We start from the raw sequence: 18,750 nt of genomic DNA on the forward strand, positions 1-18,750 counted from the left end.
AAAAAAAACCCCTTAGCCATACAATTTTTTTAACTTGAAGAATATTTAAGTAATTTAACTGGATATTCAACCAAGAAACAAAAACTGCCGCGTGGACATGTATTTGCATTTTAGGCCATGTTTGTTTCTCAAAAAATGATTTTTCAGAAAACCACTTTTTAAACTTTCCTGTGTTTGTTTGCCATTAGGAAAGTTGGTCAATGGAAAACACTTTCCAGTCAAAGGAAAATTTAGCTTGGTTTCCAGGAAAGTGTTTTCCTGAAAAATTTGAACGAAAAACACTTTCTGGAAGTTGTGAAAAATTTAGAAATGTCATGTTATTGCTAATTATATCAATTTTAGTCCTCAAACTTTTTATTGCTATATATATTTTGTTTTGAATATTTATTTTTCAATTTCATCTCTTAAAATTTATTTTTTATATTAACTTTGGTCCTCATTTTTATAATTGTTATTTGCTTTTCTCTTATCATTTTTTTATTGAAATTTTTTATCTATCAAATTTAATCCTCATTCTTTTGATTGTTATTTATTTTATTTGAAATAATTTATGAAATGTTAATTATTATTATTTTAATTTCTTCATCTTTTATTTTTTTATTTTTTAAATTTGATCTCTATTATTTTGATTATTATTTATTTTATTTGAGATAATTTATGAATTTTTTTTTCAATTTCATTCTCATTCAACTTTTTAATTTGTAAGATTTGTTTCTCATTATTTTAATAAACTTAAAAAAAATAAAACATTAATAAGTTATTTTCTAGTTTATTTTCCATGACATAACTAAACACTGGAAAATATTTTCTAATTTATTTTCTATTACACTACTAAACATTAAAAAATAATTTATTTTTTTAAAATTTATTTTTTATAAAAAATTTCTTTTCAACGAACAAATGAGGCTGTTTTTACTGTTTTGAAAAAGAAATAGGCCCTCTTACCCCAGGATAGGCGAATTGTTATTTCAGTAGGAAGTAAAACCGTCTTTTCACTGTGAAGCGAAAGGAGTCTGGCGCTCCCACGCTTTTCCTTCGTTGTCGTATATTTTGTGATGTTCTATCCAGTTTCTCAGTCTCAAAATTTCTCTTCATCCATGAAATGTTGCTTTCCCTTAACCACATTAGCTATGCTTGTCCTTCATCTAGAACACACTCTTCTTCTCTCATCTGCCCAATCCCCAAAACCTTAATTTTCGAGTACCATAACAGTAGTAGTAGTAGTAATAATAATCCCTCACTCAAATTCCTCGTCCGGAGCTCCAGTGCCGACAACCCCCAAACCCTCCCTCATTCCGCCATCCAACGCATTGCCGACAAGCTCCGCTCCCTGGGCTTCACCGAAGAAACCGAAACCAAAGCGCAAACCACTGCTGGAGAAATCTTCATCCCTTTACCAAATCGATTGCCCAAGTACCGGGTCGGCCAAACTCTCGACCCGAGCTGGAGCACGCCGGAGAATCCGGTACCGGTGCCGGGTTCCGGGAAGGCTATATCTAGGTATCATGAACTGAGAAGAGAGGTGAAGAGAGAAAGAGAAGCAAAGAAAGGAGAGGCAAAAGTCCCGTCATTGGCGGAATTGAGTTTACCCAATGAGGAATTGAGGAGGCTGAGGACAATTGGGATTGCGGAAAAAAGGAAATTGAAGGTCGGGAAAGCAGGGATTACGGAAGGGATAGTGAATGGTATTCATGAGAGGTGGAGGAGGTCCGAGGTTGTTAAGATTGTCTGTGAGGATTTGTGTAGAATGAACATGAAGAGGACTCATGATTTATTGGAGGTTGGATAGAATTTCTTGATTGATATTCTTTAGTTCAGTGAATTATTATTATTATTATTATTATTATTTGTTTCTTGACTACGTTTTTCTTTTTTGTTTGCTATGCAGAGAAAAACTGGAGGGTTAGTTGTGTGGAGGGTTGGCAGTAAAATAGTGTTGTATAGAGGTGCCGATTATAAGTATCCCTACTTCCTTGCAGAAACTAGTTCAGTGAATGAAACTTCTCCTGATGCTGTACAAAATATAGACGTGGATGATAAAGAAGTTGATGAGGAGGGGAGTGTCCTGTCTGCCGTGGATGGCGCAGCTCCACCTGAACCAAGATCATCCGATGAAATAGTTAGACCGAGCTTAGTCCAAGGGGTTGGTTCCCCCAATAGAGTACGGTTTCAATTGCCGGGGGAGGCACAACTTACAGAAGAAGCTGATCAGTTGTTGGATGGACTAGGCCCCCGATTTAATGATTGGTGGGGATATGATCCACTCCCAGTTGATGCTGATCTCTTACCTGCTGTTGTTTCTGGATATCGGAGACCCTTCCGTCTTCTTCCATATGGTGTCAGCCCCACTCTGACAAATGATGAAATGACCACATTAAAGAGGCTTGGTCGACCCCTGCCTTGCCATTTTGCCTTAGGTGGGCTTGTCTTCAATTTTCTATCTTGAAGTCTTATGGTTGAAATCTGATGACTTGTTTCCTTTTTTATATCAGGTCGAAATACGAAACATCAAGGATTGGCTGCTTCAATTGTCAAGCTTTGGGAAAAATGTGAGATTGCTAAAATTGCAGTTAAGAGGGGAGTGCAGAATACTAATAGTGAGTTGATGGCTCAAGAATTAAAAGTTAGTAATTACACCTATTTATGCCTTTTCTTTCTGTTATGAATTTTCAGTTCATAAATTATGGTGCTTTGTTATGTATCTTCTCCAATCGATGCTTAAGTCCTTGTATCCATAGATTCTTCATTTCTTTTAGGTGTTTAGAGTTAAGACTAGTATATTTGGAAATCTAAGGAATTAGCTATTTAGCCAATCTTGTGGAAATAATTTCCCATTTCTCAAGTCTTTCTTACACCGATTGAAGCGGCTAACAGGTTAAGGTCTTTCTCACAAAATCATATATGAGATTCTTGAGCAATTAGCTTTCCTTATTGATTAACTTGGGAGTATTGCATTAGAATTTGCAGTGTTCTACTTTATTTCCATTAGATCATATCATAGCACCTCTAGTTGCATATCATCAAAGTGTAAATCCTTCTAGTGTGGTATATTCACCTATCTCTCTCTCTGAACTTGTATTCTGGTATGTGCTCTTAGATTTGGACTTCTTTCTTATGTTTGTTGAATTCCCTCTTTTGTTATAGAACCTGGACCATGGATGGCGAATTAATATCCGAATTTATGAATTAAGATCCCAATTATGAAAGTCGAGTATTAATTAGAGCAAATAGTAAGATTGGGTGAAAGTTTTCCATTCAGTTTTGTACTACATTAATTGAGTGGTTGTGAGGCCACTTGGAAAGTTGTTTGTTTGGGATTATGTATAAGCCACACTAAGATCTATTCTTCTTAAAAATATACTGCATAATTAACTTGAACACACAGTGAATGAAATTCTGCAAGGACATATTCTATTCTTTTCTGAAAAAAGTACAGATGAGTTATGATCTCATTAAGTTCTATCATGATTTTTTAAGACTGATAAGTTCAATTTTTATTTTTAATTTTCTAGCCAACTTTTATTTTTATACTTCCTATAATACCCAAAGAAACATTTAAAAAATTGTTATTTAGTGTCTTTTATTGGTGAAACTTTACACTAAATATTAATAAGTAATTTTTTCACTCATAAAACATTTTTCTGGCTTTGTAGCCAAAATAATGTTTTCCACTTTTTTTTAAGTTTTGCTAAAAGACTAAACCAGTTGTATATTGTAGTGTGATTTTCATATGATTTTATTCTTGCCAGAGTCTACAATATTATTAGCAAGTGGTGTAGTTAGAGAATTTGTTGTGCGTTTCACATTTGTGTCGCAAGCTCCCCTAACATTATATTTGGTTGAAAGAAGGGTAAGCAAGGATAGGGTTAGTAAGGATAAATAAAGGAAGGGAGTGGTGAAACACTTCTCTTCTTTGGATATGCAAGGGATGAGAAGGGAAGGGAAGAGAATGAGAGGGTTAGGAAAACATGAGATTAATTATAAATTGCAAAATAGCCTTAATGAGTGGAAGGAAGTTATGCTTAATATTACTTTGTTTAGTGTCCGTCTTAGTTTTGCCCTTTATTCAAGCAGTTTTTCCTCACAAAGTTGCCTGAAGCCTAGTGCTGTAATCTCATTTAATGCTGCAATAATTTCTGCCTGTTGTTCTTCAACTGTTATTAAATCAACTACTTATAGAAGGTCTGAAAACTAAATGGCCCAGATAGCCTGCTATAAGCAAGCTATAATAAGAACCTGCTCTCTCTGTTGCATATGTTGTCCAAGGTTTTTTTTTTAAATTTTAAGTTAAGGATGTTTATGTCATTTAATATTCTTAAACCCTCTAAACACCCCAATCTGGGGTGTTAAGATTTTTAATTATTTGAGGGGTTTGAACACTCCTAAACCTTTTCTTTCCCTAAGTATATTTAGAGCTGGGTTATTGCAGATCTGGCCGTACTGGAGCTTCTAGCACCCCCAGCTTCCTGGGATTGCTGCATTATTGTGATGGCTTATAGGCAAAGTCTATGATCAGTTCTTTTTATCTCATCAAAACTAGTAACCTGCTTTACACTTGTGGACTTCCACGCCCTTTGCTTCTATTAGTAGTGAGAGCCAAACAAGGACAGAGGGTTTTATCCCCGCCTTTTATTCCCCGAAGTAGTTTTACAGGTGGATTTTTGCAGATCTGGCTGAATTGGAGCTTCTAGCACCTCCAGATCCCTGGGATTGTTGCTTTACTGTGGTGGCTTGTAGGCAAAGTCTGTGATTAGTTTTTCTTTTTTATCTCATCAAAACTAGTAGCCTGCTTTAAGTTTGTCTCCTCCCCCCACTTGGCATTGTTTACATCCAATCTCTTAATTACCTTGTCAGGAGCCTTGATGGACTCTTCTATGTTGATGATATATTTGGTGCTGCTGGCATGTCCACAGGTTGGGGATTGAGAGGGGGGGGGGGGGGGGTTGTTGGTGAGAGCTGGGAAGGACCACCTTCTAAATAAAAGGGAACACAAGTAAATAACCTACTGACCCTCTATGATGTGAACATGTCGCTACAGTACTGATACAAAGAGAAAGGAAAATAATCCAAAATGCAACTTTCCATAATTAGACCCAACAACATGAGGCAAAGACAACCAAATTCAAATTCTTCTTTTCCAACTTCTTAGTATCAAACCCAACATCTTGTGACAAAAAACTCTTTGGACTTGTATGGTTTGAGTTGAGTTATGAATTGTGTAATTTGTCTATGGTTTCTGATGATTTCAATTATTATAGATATGAAACCTTTGATTCTTGAATCAAATTGATACTAATTAAGAATTATATCATTCTAACAATGATGAATTTGACAACAAATTTTGAAGTTGTTATGACTCTGTTTCAATTGGTGGCTCGCTCATGCATACCTTCTTGTGAGAGCAACTTGCATCTCCAAGTATTCATCTCTATAAATTGACACTTGATAGATGGATGGCTATGTCTGTCTTCAACCAATGAACAGAAACTCAAAACTCTACGCATTTAAACATTGGTTATCTAAGATACTTCCTTTTTAAACCCCTCCATCTGTTAGTTATTTTTTGAGCTATCTTATCAGGTTAGAATTATTAGCTTATGGTTTCAGCTATTTGATCTCACTTTCCCTCTTCTGACAAATTTTGGTCCAGTCCTGGTATGGAATTTTCAATATGGTGCATGGACTCCTATCCATGCAGAAGTTTTTACAACGACTTAAGTGGATTTATTAATCATTGCATTATTCATAAATTACACATTGCAAAATAGAATCAAAGCTTGTTATTTTAAAAACCTTTATTTGATCACACCGCAGAGAATGTTGATTACTCTAATTGTAGATACATGCTAAGCTTAAAACAATTTATTGTAGTGGCTGACCGGAGGAACTTTGCTTTCACGGGATAGAGAATTTATTGTATTGTATCGGGGAAAGGATTTCCTACCATCTGCAGTTTCCTCTGCAATTGAAGATCGAAGAAAGCGTGGAGATATGGATAAACGATGGACAGACTGTATTACATCAAATGAAACTTCGGAGGAGCTTAAAGACAGGAGTTGGAGGACTACAAATGCTAAATCTAGAGATGAAATTGATGATACCAATGACCGGAAACATGATCTCTCTGAAAATAAAAACTTGAGGTCCACTGATGCAGCAATTAAAAGGACTAGCATCAAATTGTCCATGGTATGATGTTGTGGAGGTGCCATAGCTGTTGAGAATTGACTTGCACTTGTCAAACTCTTATTTATGTTAACACGAGGCATGTTATCACAGGCACTAGAAAAGAAAGCCAAAGCCGAGAAACTTCTTTCAGAGCTAGAGAAATCAGAGATGTCCCAGCAGCCAGAAATAGATAAAGAGGGGATAACTGAAGAAGAAAGATATATGTTACGGAAGATCGGCTTGAAAATGAAGCCTTTCCTTTTAATGGGTGAGTTCTTTGCAAGAAAGCACTGTTGCATGTATCTTTATATTCTTTCTTTCAGATTAAAGGGCTTTTAACTTGTCAAAATGAATTATCCCACCAAGATGGCCCCTGATGAATGTTTTCTCTTCTTTTCTCAGGTAGACGGGGGGTTTTTGATGGAACAATTGAAAACATGCACCTTCACTGGAAATATAGGGAGCTTGTAAAGATAATATGTAAAGAGAAGAGCTTTCAGGCTGTTCAAGCAGTAGCACGGACCTTGGAGGCTGAAAGTGGTGGAATATTAGTGGCAGTGGAGGGTGTCAGTAAGGGTTATGCTATTATCCTGTATCGCGGGAAGAATTATACACGACCTGCTTGTTTAAGGCCTCCAACACTCCTGAGTAAAAGGCAAGCAATGAAACGCTCTTTAGAGGCACAACGACGAGAGGTAAACTTGGCTTGTATGATATAAAGTGCATGTATTTTTCCCTGCACCCTTGTGTGTGCACGTGTATATTAACACATTTTAGAGGTAAACATATTGTTGTAATGTCTTAAAATTGTGTGCTCAAGCTAGAAAAGAAATAACCCATGTGCTTGTTAATTTAGCTTACAAAGAAAGTCTAAATAAATTAACTTATTTGAGAAGCCAAGAGGTTTAGCTTGTCTAAAAGCCCAAGGATGTCATATTTCAGGGTTGTCTTATTTTCAAGCTCTCATTCTCTAGAACTTGGTTGCTAAAGAAAAGAGTGAGTTGGATAGAGATTTCTTTTATATGTGTGAGGTAGATTTGTAAGAGAAAAGAATAGTGTGAGAGAGAGTGAGTTTTGGTGTAAATGGGTTTTGTTTGAGAGAATAATATGTGCGATTCCTTGTAATCTCTGTTTTCACATGGTGCGTTTTTGTTACTATGCTTGCTCATGGATGTAAGCCAAGGTTGCCAAACTGTATATATGTTTTTATGTGTTCTTGTGTGATTTTTGATTCTTGGTCTATTTCCACAACGTATATTAATGATAAGGGTCATCCATTAACGATTAATTTTTAGCTTTCAAGGTCTGTTGACTATCTGGAAAGTAAAGAGAAGAGTTGTCCTGGCTTATCACCCTTGCCATGATATGAGAACCTTGAGAGCCCTTTGATGATGTTGTGCTTGCCTTTATGCAAGCTTTTCAATCATTGTTTTTTACTCCTTTCTATCTCCTTTGACTCAGTATGATATCTACGTTATCCTTTGGATTTTCTGAGTTGGGCTTTGGTAGTAGATTTTATGTTAAAACCTTGCCCATTAAAATATTGTGTGGTGATTTCTTTTTCCTTTTTCTTTTTTCTTTGCATGCCCTGTCGAATTAAGTTGCCAGTTTCCCTATCTTATAAACCAAGTGATGACATTTTGGCATCGATCAAGATTACTGGCAGCCTTTTGAAACATTCAAATAGTTGGTCCTTCTGATATCTGACCTAATATGCTGATTACTATTCCTGCTAAGTGACCTAATTTTTAAAGAGTTTGATTTTGTTTCCTTGTTTTCTTAATGAAGTCATTGAAGCTTCATGTTTTGCGGCTCACCAGTAACATAGACCACTTGAAACTTCAATTAGTGAGTCTCACTTTCCTAAACTCATTTGATTGTTTTTATTCGCCAAGTACATTGTCTTATAAAATTCGCATATGATGTTTGACGCAGGTTAAAGACAAGGAAGCCTATAATGTACAGTGCTTTGATGAATCAAAATTTCAGGTGATTGGCTTTCCCTCCCTCTCACACCCAGAAACATGTCATGCACCTTGCACGCACATACACTAACACAACTCTTAGTTTAGTGCCTGCTGGCTCTGTTCTACACACTGCCCAACAATGTTCTCTGTTTGATCAATACTAAATTGAACATTTTATTCTTTTACTTAAGGGTTTGTTTGTTTTGCGTAAAATATTTTACAAAAAACTGGTCAATGAAAAATATTTTATAGTCAACCTTTAAAATTAGTTTATTTGTTAGAAAATATTTTCAGCCTATGAAGTTCCGTAAAGTAATCCACTTACAATATCATCCAACTATTTCAACTACCACTACCATTGAAAAATATTTTACATGTAAAATATTTTACGGCAAACATTGAAAAATATTTTACATGTAAATCATTTTCCATCTGTAAAAGGCTAAATTACACATTTGCCTTCTGTTTCAGGTTAAAGATGAATTAGAAGAACCTGCAAGAACAGATTCTGAACTGAAGCCTGATTGTCATTCATATTCAACCATTCCTGCTGATTGTAATGCGATTATTGAGGTAAGATACATATCCACCTCAAAAGAGAAAAGAAGCATATCAATAACATATTTGAAAGTGAAACATACCTTGTCAGAGCTAATTTTACGTTTTCGCTTGGCATTTTAAGATTGCTTGTTATTCATTTTGAACTGAAGGCCAAATAATAGTATATATGCATTCTGATCACATTTAATTAATGCACTTATATTCTTCTTTATTACATAACATTGGTTTTAAATTTCCTTTTCCTTTTTCTTGTCACTTATGACATCTAATATGGAGTTTGGCATTTTGTATTATTTAAGACTAGGGATGAACATGGAGTTGATTCAACTGCTGTTAATCAAAATGATAGCCTGGGTGCATCAGCGAATCATAAGCAACTTCAACCTGCTCAACGGTCTAATTGGACTGATCTTTATCCAACATTTGATGGGAATAGGACTGGTGAAAATGAACCTAATTCTTCACCTGAATTCGTGAGAAATGAAACCTGTAATAGTCTTCTATGTTTTATAATACATATCTGTAGCTTCTAATCTGGTATTGCTTATTGACATTTCAGTCAAATGAAAAGAATGTGTCTCACCTTAATGCCAAGAACTGTGTTTCTTTCAATGAGGAAATGGGATCATCAGTCAAATCAGCTGAAAATCAGTCGGGAGAATCAGTTCCAATTGTGGTGGAAGAGGACAATAGAAAGCCTTCCAGCGTTGTTTGTCTTTCCAATAGAGACAGACTTCTTCTAAGAAAGCAAGCCCTCAAGATGAAAAACCGTCCAGTGCTTGCAGTAGGTGATATTCTATTCCTGTCATCTCATTTTCTGATTTTTTTTTATTCTACTTTCTTTTACATCATGGTTTGCATTCCCCTTCAACTAATGTGGTTTCTAAGGGTGCTATTCTCAAACCCTGTGATGGTTTAATGGCGTTTTGTCTTGCAACATTTGCTATAATGGCACACTGAACCTGGTGGTTCCAAAAAACACAAATGGGTCTTTGTACTATCATAATCATGACAAGTTGTCTACCATCCATTTCCACCATGATTTGAATTTGGGCTATTTTGAGGACCTACTTGATTCAAATCATCACATGTTCTAATTTGATTGGGTGTTGAGAGGACTAGCTGCAGCATCAGTACCCACTAACAAAAAAAATGTGTAAAATTAACTAAAGTTCATTAAAAATTAAAGAAAAACACATTCAAAATTGAAGGAAAAAAAGAAAAAAAACTAAAAGTCAAAATCGAACAACAACAAATGAAGCTCATAACTACTGTATCAAATTTGTACTGCGAACAACTACATCAAATTAGGTTTCAAATTGAACCCCTATTTAACACAATTGAAAAACAAAACATTAAAAAAAAAAAACTGTTGGGATTCAACTAAACTTCTTAAGTGGCCCATGCTATGAGATTCCGCAAGCACAACAGTTGCAGTTAAGCCATGTGATTACTAACAGTTTTTTGTACTCACTGTGTTTAACTTGTGAGACATTGTTGGAGTGTTTGATGGTGGTTTCTCTGTTCCTCCATTTTTCCCCATGGCTATATTTTGTTCAGCAATTTTGCCATACAGTTTGGTGGTGGAGGGTAGAAATTGAAGAGAAGCTAGATTTGGGAATGGAGGAACTCTTTAAATCGTCAAAATTTGAACAAGTTAGCTGGCTTTTGGGTCAGATTCTTGTAGGAATGTATGTGTGGGAACAAAATATACAGCTTTAGCGGATCGTTGTCACTTGAAAGAAGAAACTGAAAGTCAGTCATGCCTGGTGAAGACATTCCTTTGAAGTGTTCAGGGAGGAGGGGGAGTTAGTCTAGAGGAAGTGAAGTCGATGATGGCCTTTTCATTTCTAATTTATTTATACTTATAATTTAAGGTTTAGACTTTGAGTTGATATTTTCAATTTTCTTTTTACAATTTAGATTTATTAGATTTTATATTTGACAAATCCATTTATTACTTAATATAATTTTAATTCTTTTAGAGTATTTGACAATCAGGTTTAGGTATTTATCAGTGGGTGCTAGTGTGGCAATGGTTCCTAAAGGTACCCAATAAAATTGGAACATGAGTGTTGTCTGCTTCCATAAAATATCTCAAATTCAAATGTTCATAGGAATTTTTAATGGATGTGGATGGAAGGATGAAAGTCGCCATGTTACAATAGCACAAGGACTTGCTGCCACACCATCGCCCACCAGTAAAATATCTCACATTAAACCTGACAGTTTCAAAAACACAATTGGACAAAATATTGCATTTTTCAAAGCCACCGGATGTAATGTGCTAAAATTATAATAGTCAGGGGATGAAAAATGCCATTAAAGCACAGGTTCTTATTTTCGTTGACATCATGGTTTAACCCTCTTAATTCTATTGGAGGACATCAATTTTGTGTGATCCACTTTTCATATGTTAAATGTTGTCTCGTTTGCCTTAGTTTATTTTCTGTACTCTCCAAATCATTGTAGTTTGTATATTCTAAATGAAGTGCCTCCTGCTCTTTCTCCCCGCTCTTTCAAGCCTTTTTTATTTCTTGAGACCACTTTGAAGGGCTTGGATCAATGAATGAATTCTCCCTATGGCTAACTTGTCTTAATATACAATTACTCTTCATTTCGCTCTTGACATACAAAGTTTATACTTTATGAATGATTACATGTTTTATAGAAACAAAGAATTAGGAGTTCAGCATCCCAATCTTCTTAATTTAGAGTATAAGCAATGGAGACACCTTCCAGTTTATTTACCCTCTCATTTTATGTATGTTTACATTCTAACAACCATTCTTTGTAGTCCATTCAAACTAGTAATAAATGAAGTATAAGAATCAGCTTCCATTGCTAGAAAATCCTCTGTAGTGAGAATAATCTTCTACCACGAATATACTCTTTTTTGTTGCCACCATGAAACCCAAAAAACCTAGCTTTATGAAGCCCCAAAATGTGCTTTTGTTCATCAGCTGAATCTGCTAGACATGGCTTTGTTTTCTGGGAAAAAAAGTGGACCCCAAGTTAAGGGACTTTCTCCAATAGTCAAGTGGGGTAACCATGCTGTTAATGAGCTGGTCCTGCGATAAAAAAAAACTTTAAACTACCCCATGATTGGCGATGGATGTGAATTATTGTCTCATATGCTCCAAGACCCCAGGATTTAGTTGCTAGTGAAGTTATTTTGCTGCATACTTGAACTGTGCTAACTTTCTTTCCTTGGGTTGATGTATTTTTTGTTGAACTTTCTGCATGACCCAAAAACATTGAAAACTTTGAACCTCAATTTTCTACTTTTTGGATGTGTAATAGGCAAATTGCCAACCAAACGTGGCATTTCAAATTTGGTGATCTTACCAACTGTTTTTTGTGGATGCTACAACAATACATTTTCTTAGAGAGGAAAATGTTACATTTTCCTTTCTGAACATATTATATGCTCCCAGTTTCCAACCTTAGCCCCTCTACTCCCCACATTCTTTCTTCCATAAGGCATAAACTAAACATAGGAACTTATTGAGTCTTGTATCTCTGCTACTGCAATTCTTTTCTAGGGAGGAGCAACATTGTCACTGGTGTTGCAAAAACAATAAAGGCCCACTTTCAGAGGCATCCTTTTGCTATTGTACATGTCAAAGGCAGAGCCAAAGGAACTTCTGTCCAGGAGGTGGTTTCCAAGTTGGAGGTCTGAACCCTAATTTCATGTTCATTTGGTTACTTTAAACCTGAATAAATTAATTGGTTAGAATCTTCTGCTTCTGTTTAATCCACAGGAAGCAACAGGTGCAGTTCTAGTCTCTCAGGAGCCCAGCAAGGTCATACTTTACCGGGGTTGGGGTGCAGGTGAACCAGGCCACAAGGGCAAGGAAAATAAGCAAAATGCCGGGGAGGCATCTAGAGCAAAGGGCAGGAGTCGGCATGCTGTGTCTCTTGAGCTCATGGAAGCAATCAGACTTGAATGTGGGCTGCAGCACAACCACCAAGCTAACAGACCAACTTCATCTGTATAAATTCGAGCATGTGCGTGAAGAATTGCATCCATTGCCATGATCAGTGCTTGTACTAAAAAATGCATGTTAACACCTTGGTGTAAGGTCATCCCTCTTCACGCTGTCTGTGTAGTGGAAAGTACACGTTCTCAGATGATTTTGGATAGTTCAGCATAGAGCAACAATGCTTTTGCTCGTGTAAGATACTTGACAGAAACTTGGTTTCCATCTTCAAGAATGAGCCGCATGTTCGGAGTCCTTTGGATCAAGAAAAAAAGCAAGGCATTCGTGTTTCAACTGCATCAACTTTTGCTGCAAGAATAAGATGGGAAGGAAAAACAAACGATAAAGTCTCGTTCCAGATGACATTCATATATATATATATATATATATATATATATTAAACTTACATTTTATTTTTATAAAATTAATCTTAAAAAATAAGACTCAAATAGAGTATCTGTAGGGTGTAGAAGTCCTCCACTTGATTCAATCAGACTAGATTGCAGCGAAGGCAAGTGATGGATTAGTTAGAGGAGGGTGGAGAAAATCGGCTCCAGCTTTATCTATTGTCATCCCTACCCTTCACTAATCTATCTGATAATTTTCTAATAAATTATGCTACAAGTTAATTATTTCTCCCTTGTAATGAGAAGAAACTACAAAATAAAAACTCAATCCCAATAAGAGACATGTAGCAATCTCATAAAATGAAGTGGAATATGGAATACAAAGATTTCACACCTTGCAAAAAAAGAAGGTAATTTGTCCTCACTAACATCACACGAGAAACAAGAACATAAAAAAAGAGAGATTAATTGCAAGAACTATAAAGTGCAAAAATTAAGAAAAACAGTAAAAAGTGCTGTTAAGGAAAGCAATAAAAATTAAAATAAGAAAAATTTAGATTGAAATTACATGGCTGACCATCTTTTATAATAGTTGTGTGACCTTTTACATATTGATTTAAAATTTGAATTAACAAAATATTAAAGGGTGTGGCTAAATAATTGCAGACGCACTCATAAAATACTATTCACTAGATTTTTTTTTTCTTATTTAGTCCCATGATATTATTTTGGCATCATTGTATGGAAAAAGTTATTTAAGATCATCTGAATCATATTTTCCTATTTAATTGACTATTTTGAGTTTACTATGATGAATCAAATTTAGATAAGAATTTTAATCATAATTTGATCTTCTGATATTTTCTTGCAAATTAATAACTCCCCATATTAATTTGGAAAATATTGCTTAGTTTTCTTAATGGGTTAGAATTCCATTTAATTTATCCAACCTTGAGTAACTCAATAAATCAAAATAAATTAAATTAAATAGATAACATAACTTATCAATCATATTTCCACGTAACTTCTAGATCAATTAGTTGACAACTCTTTATCTAAATATATCATATATAGTTTGCTTAACTACTTTCTCTAATCTTATATAATCATGAGTGGTCATTCTAAATCTTATATGTTTAGTTAAGTAGAATCCAGTTATATAGCATTAAACATTTTCAATTAACAATAATCTTAAGTGACTTATCAAGTTATCATGAATAATATTAGTCTCCCCCTTAACATCTCAACAACCACTTACACATTCAAAGTAACTACTATAAACACTACATATGTAAACAAACATGGAAATCATCTTCGCATCTCCATTTTTCAATTTTCTTACTTATAATCTTTACGTGAAAGTATACTAATAGTTTTAATTCAATGAATAATATTAGTCAATACTCTTCCAAATATTATCACATCAACAATATATAAAAACTAATCACAATTCATAAAAATTATCATCAATTAATCTAATTACCTAAGACCTCCTCTATAGTCGGCCTTAAAATGTCAAAATTTTTATGTTTTTTCCTTCAATTTGTTTCATTTGTTTCATCTCATTCATTCACACATAACCAACTCATAAATCCATTTGGTTTACAACATTTTCACATATCAACATTATGTCCTACAATTTCCTAGTTATCATCTTCTATCATATACAAAACATACATTTTTCATATTTATCTTAAAGCTTATTTCATTGCAATTTCTCATACTTACTTATTGGATAACCACACATTTCCATAAGGTTTAACAAATATCTTAACTTCCATGCATGTAACTCTTATTCGCTGATAAGAATTCTACATCAACACATTATATTAGGCTTTCCCATTAGTTTCTAACCACCAATATCACAAAATTAAGAAAACTTTCATCTCCTATCATTTTTCTCATATAGCTGGCAAAATACCATAAAAAACTCATAGTTTCTATCCAAATCTATCGTTTTATTTATTGTGATCTTAACCATTGTAATGCAAATAAGGAAAAAATGTATAAAAAAATCATTCCCCTAAAATTTTTACATGAACCCTAGATAAGCATATCAGAGATTTTCATCATCCCATCCACAACACAAGAAAAACAAGATAATACAACATAAAAATCAACTTACCCATGAAATTTGAACTCAATTTGTGAGTTACTTTGTAAATCTTCCCTCAAGTCTTCTTCTTCCCTCAACTAGTGCTTGTTTCTCTCTCTAAGTTATAATCCCCCATTGTTCTTCTCATCTTATTCTTTTTTTGGTTTAAATTTCTCTATAAAACTTCACTTTTTATGTTCCTAACACAAATTCTCATCTATGTTATATAGAAGAAGGGAGAAGAAAAAACATGCAAGAAGTTTTGAAGCTTTTCTCTCTCTTTTCTAGCACTATACATTTGGCCAAATCATAAATAGAAGGGGGTTGTTTGCATTTATTTATAAAAATGCCACTACTTAGTCCATATGTCATATTCTATATTTTTGTCATATAATCAGTATTTTTACAGAGCCTTATTAAATTCTAATTAACATGAAAGCTTAACTTAAGATATAAATATATATCAGGAGACTCCTCGTAAAAGTTTAGCCTAATCCAATGATCGGATTGAGAGATATACTCAAAATTGTAAGACTAGACAATCAATAATTTTACACCAAAAATCTGAATTTTTGCATACTATTTTATTTACTGAAATCAACAGGATTTTCAAAGTAACTAATTGAGGAATTTCATCCCTATTCATAATAAAAATTTTCCTTTTAGATTTCCTTCATTTTCGATTAAAAACTATACGATTATACGTGAGCTTATATTAGCAGTTAACATTATTTGCATATAAAGTCACACATTAATTTATTTGGAATTTCCTTTTATCTTTCCTCTAAATATTTTCACTCTAAATTTATAAAACAATCTTTCTTTAAAATAATTATTTTACCAAATTGGGAAGTTTACATGATTTATTACTAATTAACATGTCATGTATCGATTTTATTACTTTATTTCATCTAAAATTTAGGTTAAATTATTAATTTTTTTCATCACTATCTATAACAACGTATCTTCTTATTTATCATTTCTCAATTGAAATTTACCATTTCTAGTATTGATTTACCAGTTTTAGGTTAAGGATTTATAATATAACAAAAAATAAATTGAACCAATGTTGCGGTGTTTGTTTCCTATATTTGAGCTCTTTAGGTATTGACTTAGCACATTCAACAAGCTTATTCCATTTTTATTGGACCTCTAGTCATATCTTGGTACTTGGCCTAGTTCTTACTTCTATGGCTCTTGGATTGTTGCTTTATAGACTTTTTTATTATCATAATAATAACTTTAACTAATTCTCAATATTCTCAATGATCTATCTCTTTAGTAGGTCATGGTCTATTACAACATTCTAAGATATATATATTGTATAAATATGAGAACTCTCTACACCTTTTTTATTAAGTGTTTTAGTTGTTATATCACTTTACTTTTATATAAATCGATCTATAATTAACACTAATATTTGTTTGTACAAACAAAGATACATCTTATATAAGGTTGATCGATTTGGGTGTTTTTTGTTAGTAGCTTGAATGATGCTTGAGATTGTTTGTTACTAATCACTTTATTGGTCAATTCAGCTTTTAAAACTTGTTTCTTTGACATAATGTATAGTTTTGCATCAATTTCCCTTACCAAAGTATTTAGGCTTTGTATTCTCCTAAACTAGGCTTTGAACAACTGTCATAATTTCTATCTCTTTTTAAAATATAGGAGATTTTGGTGATTATTAACGAGATCATCATCCTCCATTGGATCTACAAGATTTATATTGTGGTTGATGTTTATCCTAATCATTATTAGTTGGTTTTTTAAGGCTAAATATTGGTTTGTTGCTGAGCTACTACTTGCTCACCTTTTCCCCTCAAGTATTCACTCTTTTAGAAGAATTGTATGGTATCTAAAGTATTTATACAGCTTATTACAAGGAATATCTTGTGCCTATCATGCCATTCTTTTGACTTTTCCATGCTTTATGTATCTCTTCTTAGTACTAACATTCATGACTAACTAATATTTATCATGGTTGATCAACCATTGCCTTTTAAAGCTCTTTTTTGCCAAGAAGCCCATCAAACTTGGGGGTAACAATTACTAATATGAATTTAGAGAATGATTTATCATATACTTTCATATTCTTATATAGATCATGAATATATATAGATTCAAGAATATTCTAGATTTGGTTTTTGAAGACTATACAGTTGTTTGTGTCATCTTTCTAGAAGTCATACCATTTAAAACACTTATTCTCCTTAAAATTGTCAACAATGAGGATGGTGTGATTGTTAATGAGATTAACCCTCTCTTCATGTATTAACTGGTCGAAGGTTTTTTTTTTTTTTTTAACTCTCTTAATATCAAAAGAGTATTATTTTCTTACTACTTTAGTAACCTTTATATCTTTGCCACCATATTCAGTACCATAATCTGGCTTTCTTAATACGATGATCTTAAATGGTTTTTTATTTTTTATGACAAACTTGAGCTGTTATTGAACTTCCTCAAACTCCTCATTAGAGTTACTTCATGTTTTTATAAAAGTGGCTTCTAAAGGCTTAGGCACACCTTCAACTTAGAGAATGGGGTACTCTAGGAGGCTCTATAACTAAGAGAAGCTCTTAATAGTGATTGGAAACATGAGGGGTTTCCTCCAATACTTTAGTAGGATCACTTTGATATGTAAAATCAACTTGAGATGGTTGCATTTTACAAGTATGGAGAAATTCCAGCAGCTTTGGTGTATAAGACTTCCTAGTTTTTTACAACAACAAAGGGTATAGTTTTTAGAGACGGTGAAATCACTAGTTTCCATAATAAAAAATAAAAAGAAGGGGTAAGCTTAATTTTATAAATGACATGTAAAAAACCAAACATAGTGATTAATAGAACTTACTTGGTCATTAAATTAGTAATCTATGCCTTCTTTTTCTTTATTAGATATGGAAGGCTATTAAGACTTGACATGATTGACAGTTGATCTAAAATCAATCTTAGACTATGACATTGCATAGGGAAGTGTTATGAGAACATAAACAAATGGTAATAAAAATCAGTTCATAACAAATGTTTTTACACGAACCTTCAAAAGCATGCCTTTTGCTTAATCTAGTGGGAAGGCTGACAATGGTTTTTCTTTTCCTCCCTTTTTTGAACTACTTATTATCAAATAAAAACTTTTCTCCTAGGTCTTTCAAAGGAGCATTGTATAAGAGTTATAGGTTTTTGTTGACACATCAAAAAACCCTAGTCGATGACCCATATTGAGTGAGAAGCCCATTACTTGAAAATGATTGAGTTGATGTCTCAGTTACGTTCCTTACTTGGTTAAAACTATTAAATATTATTCTACGTGAACCATCTTTGTTCATAACATATAGTACAGGAAAAAGCTATGCTTTTAAGAAATCTCAATTATATAGCCATCGTATATGGATTATATGGTTCAGAAGATTAATAGTGGTTCTTTAGAATTGTGTTGATCACTAACCCATAGTGCAAGTCTTTATAGGTAAGGATATTCCTTTGTAAAAATTCTCTTCTCTCTCTCTCTTTTTTTTTTTTTTTTAATGTTGTTTCTTTAATATTTATTGAGGTCTTGTCTTTTATGGTGTTATAGTACTAATATCATGTTACTCCTATTTGTGAAATTGAGGGAGGTCTTTACAAAC

The 18,750-nt window shown here is 33.6% G+C and overlaps 1 protein-coding gene across 1 annotated transcript; it reads left to right on the forward strand.

Moving 5' to 3' along the window:
- The first annotated feature begins 984 nt into the window (after positions 1-984).
- Positions 985-13,042, forward strand: LOC18095304 (CRM-domain containing factor CFM2, chloroplastic). The gene is made up of 13 exons (XM_024587679.2): positions 985-1,780; positions 1,889-2,417; positions 2,493-2,623; positions 5,872-6,189; positions 6,280-6,436; positions 6,571-6,863; positions 7,957-8,016; positions 8,104-8,157; positions 8,607-8,708; positions 8,996-9,169; positions 9,256-9,484; positions 12,242-12,372; positions 12,461-13,042. Exons 1-13 carry the CDS (start codon positions 1,103-1,105, stop codon positions 12,695-12,697), a joined length of 3,093 nt encoding a protein of 1,030 aa, XP_024443447.2. The 5' UTR covers positions 985-1,102; the 3' UTR covers positions 12,698-13,042.
- Positions 13,043-18,750: the final 5,708 nt, after the last annotated feature.

The sequence above is a fragment of the Populus trichocarpa genome, chromosome 1 (genome assembly GCF_000002775.5).
Source record: "Populus trichocarpa isolate Nisqually-1 chromosome 1, P.trichocarpa_v4.1, whole genome shotgun sequence".
Taxonomy (NCBI): domain Eukaryota; kingdom Viridiplantae; phylum Streptophyta; class Magnoliopsida; order Malpighiales; family Salicaceae; genus Populus; species Populus trichocarpa.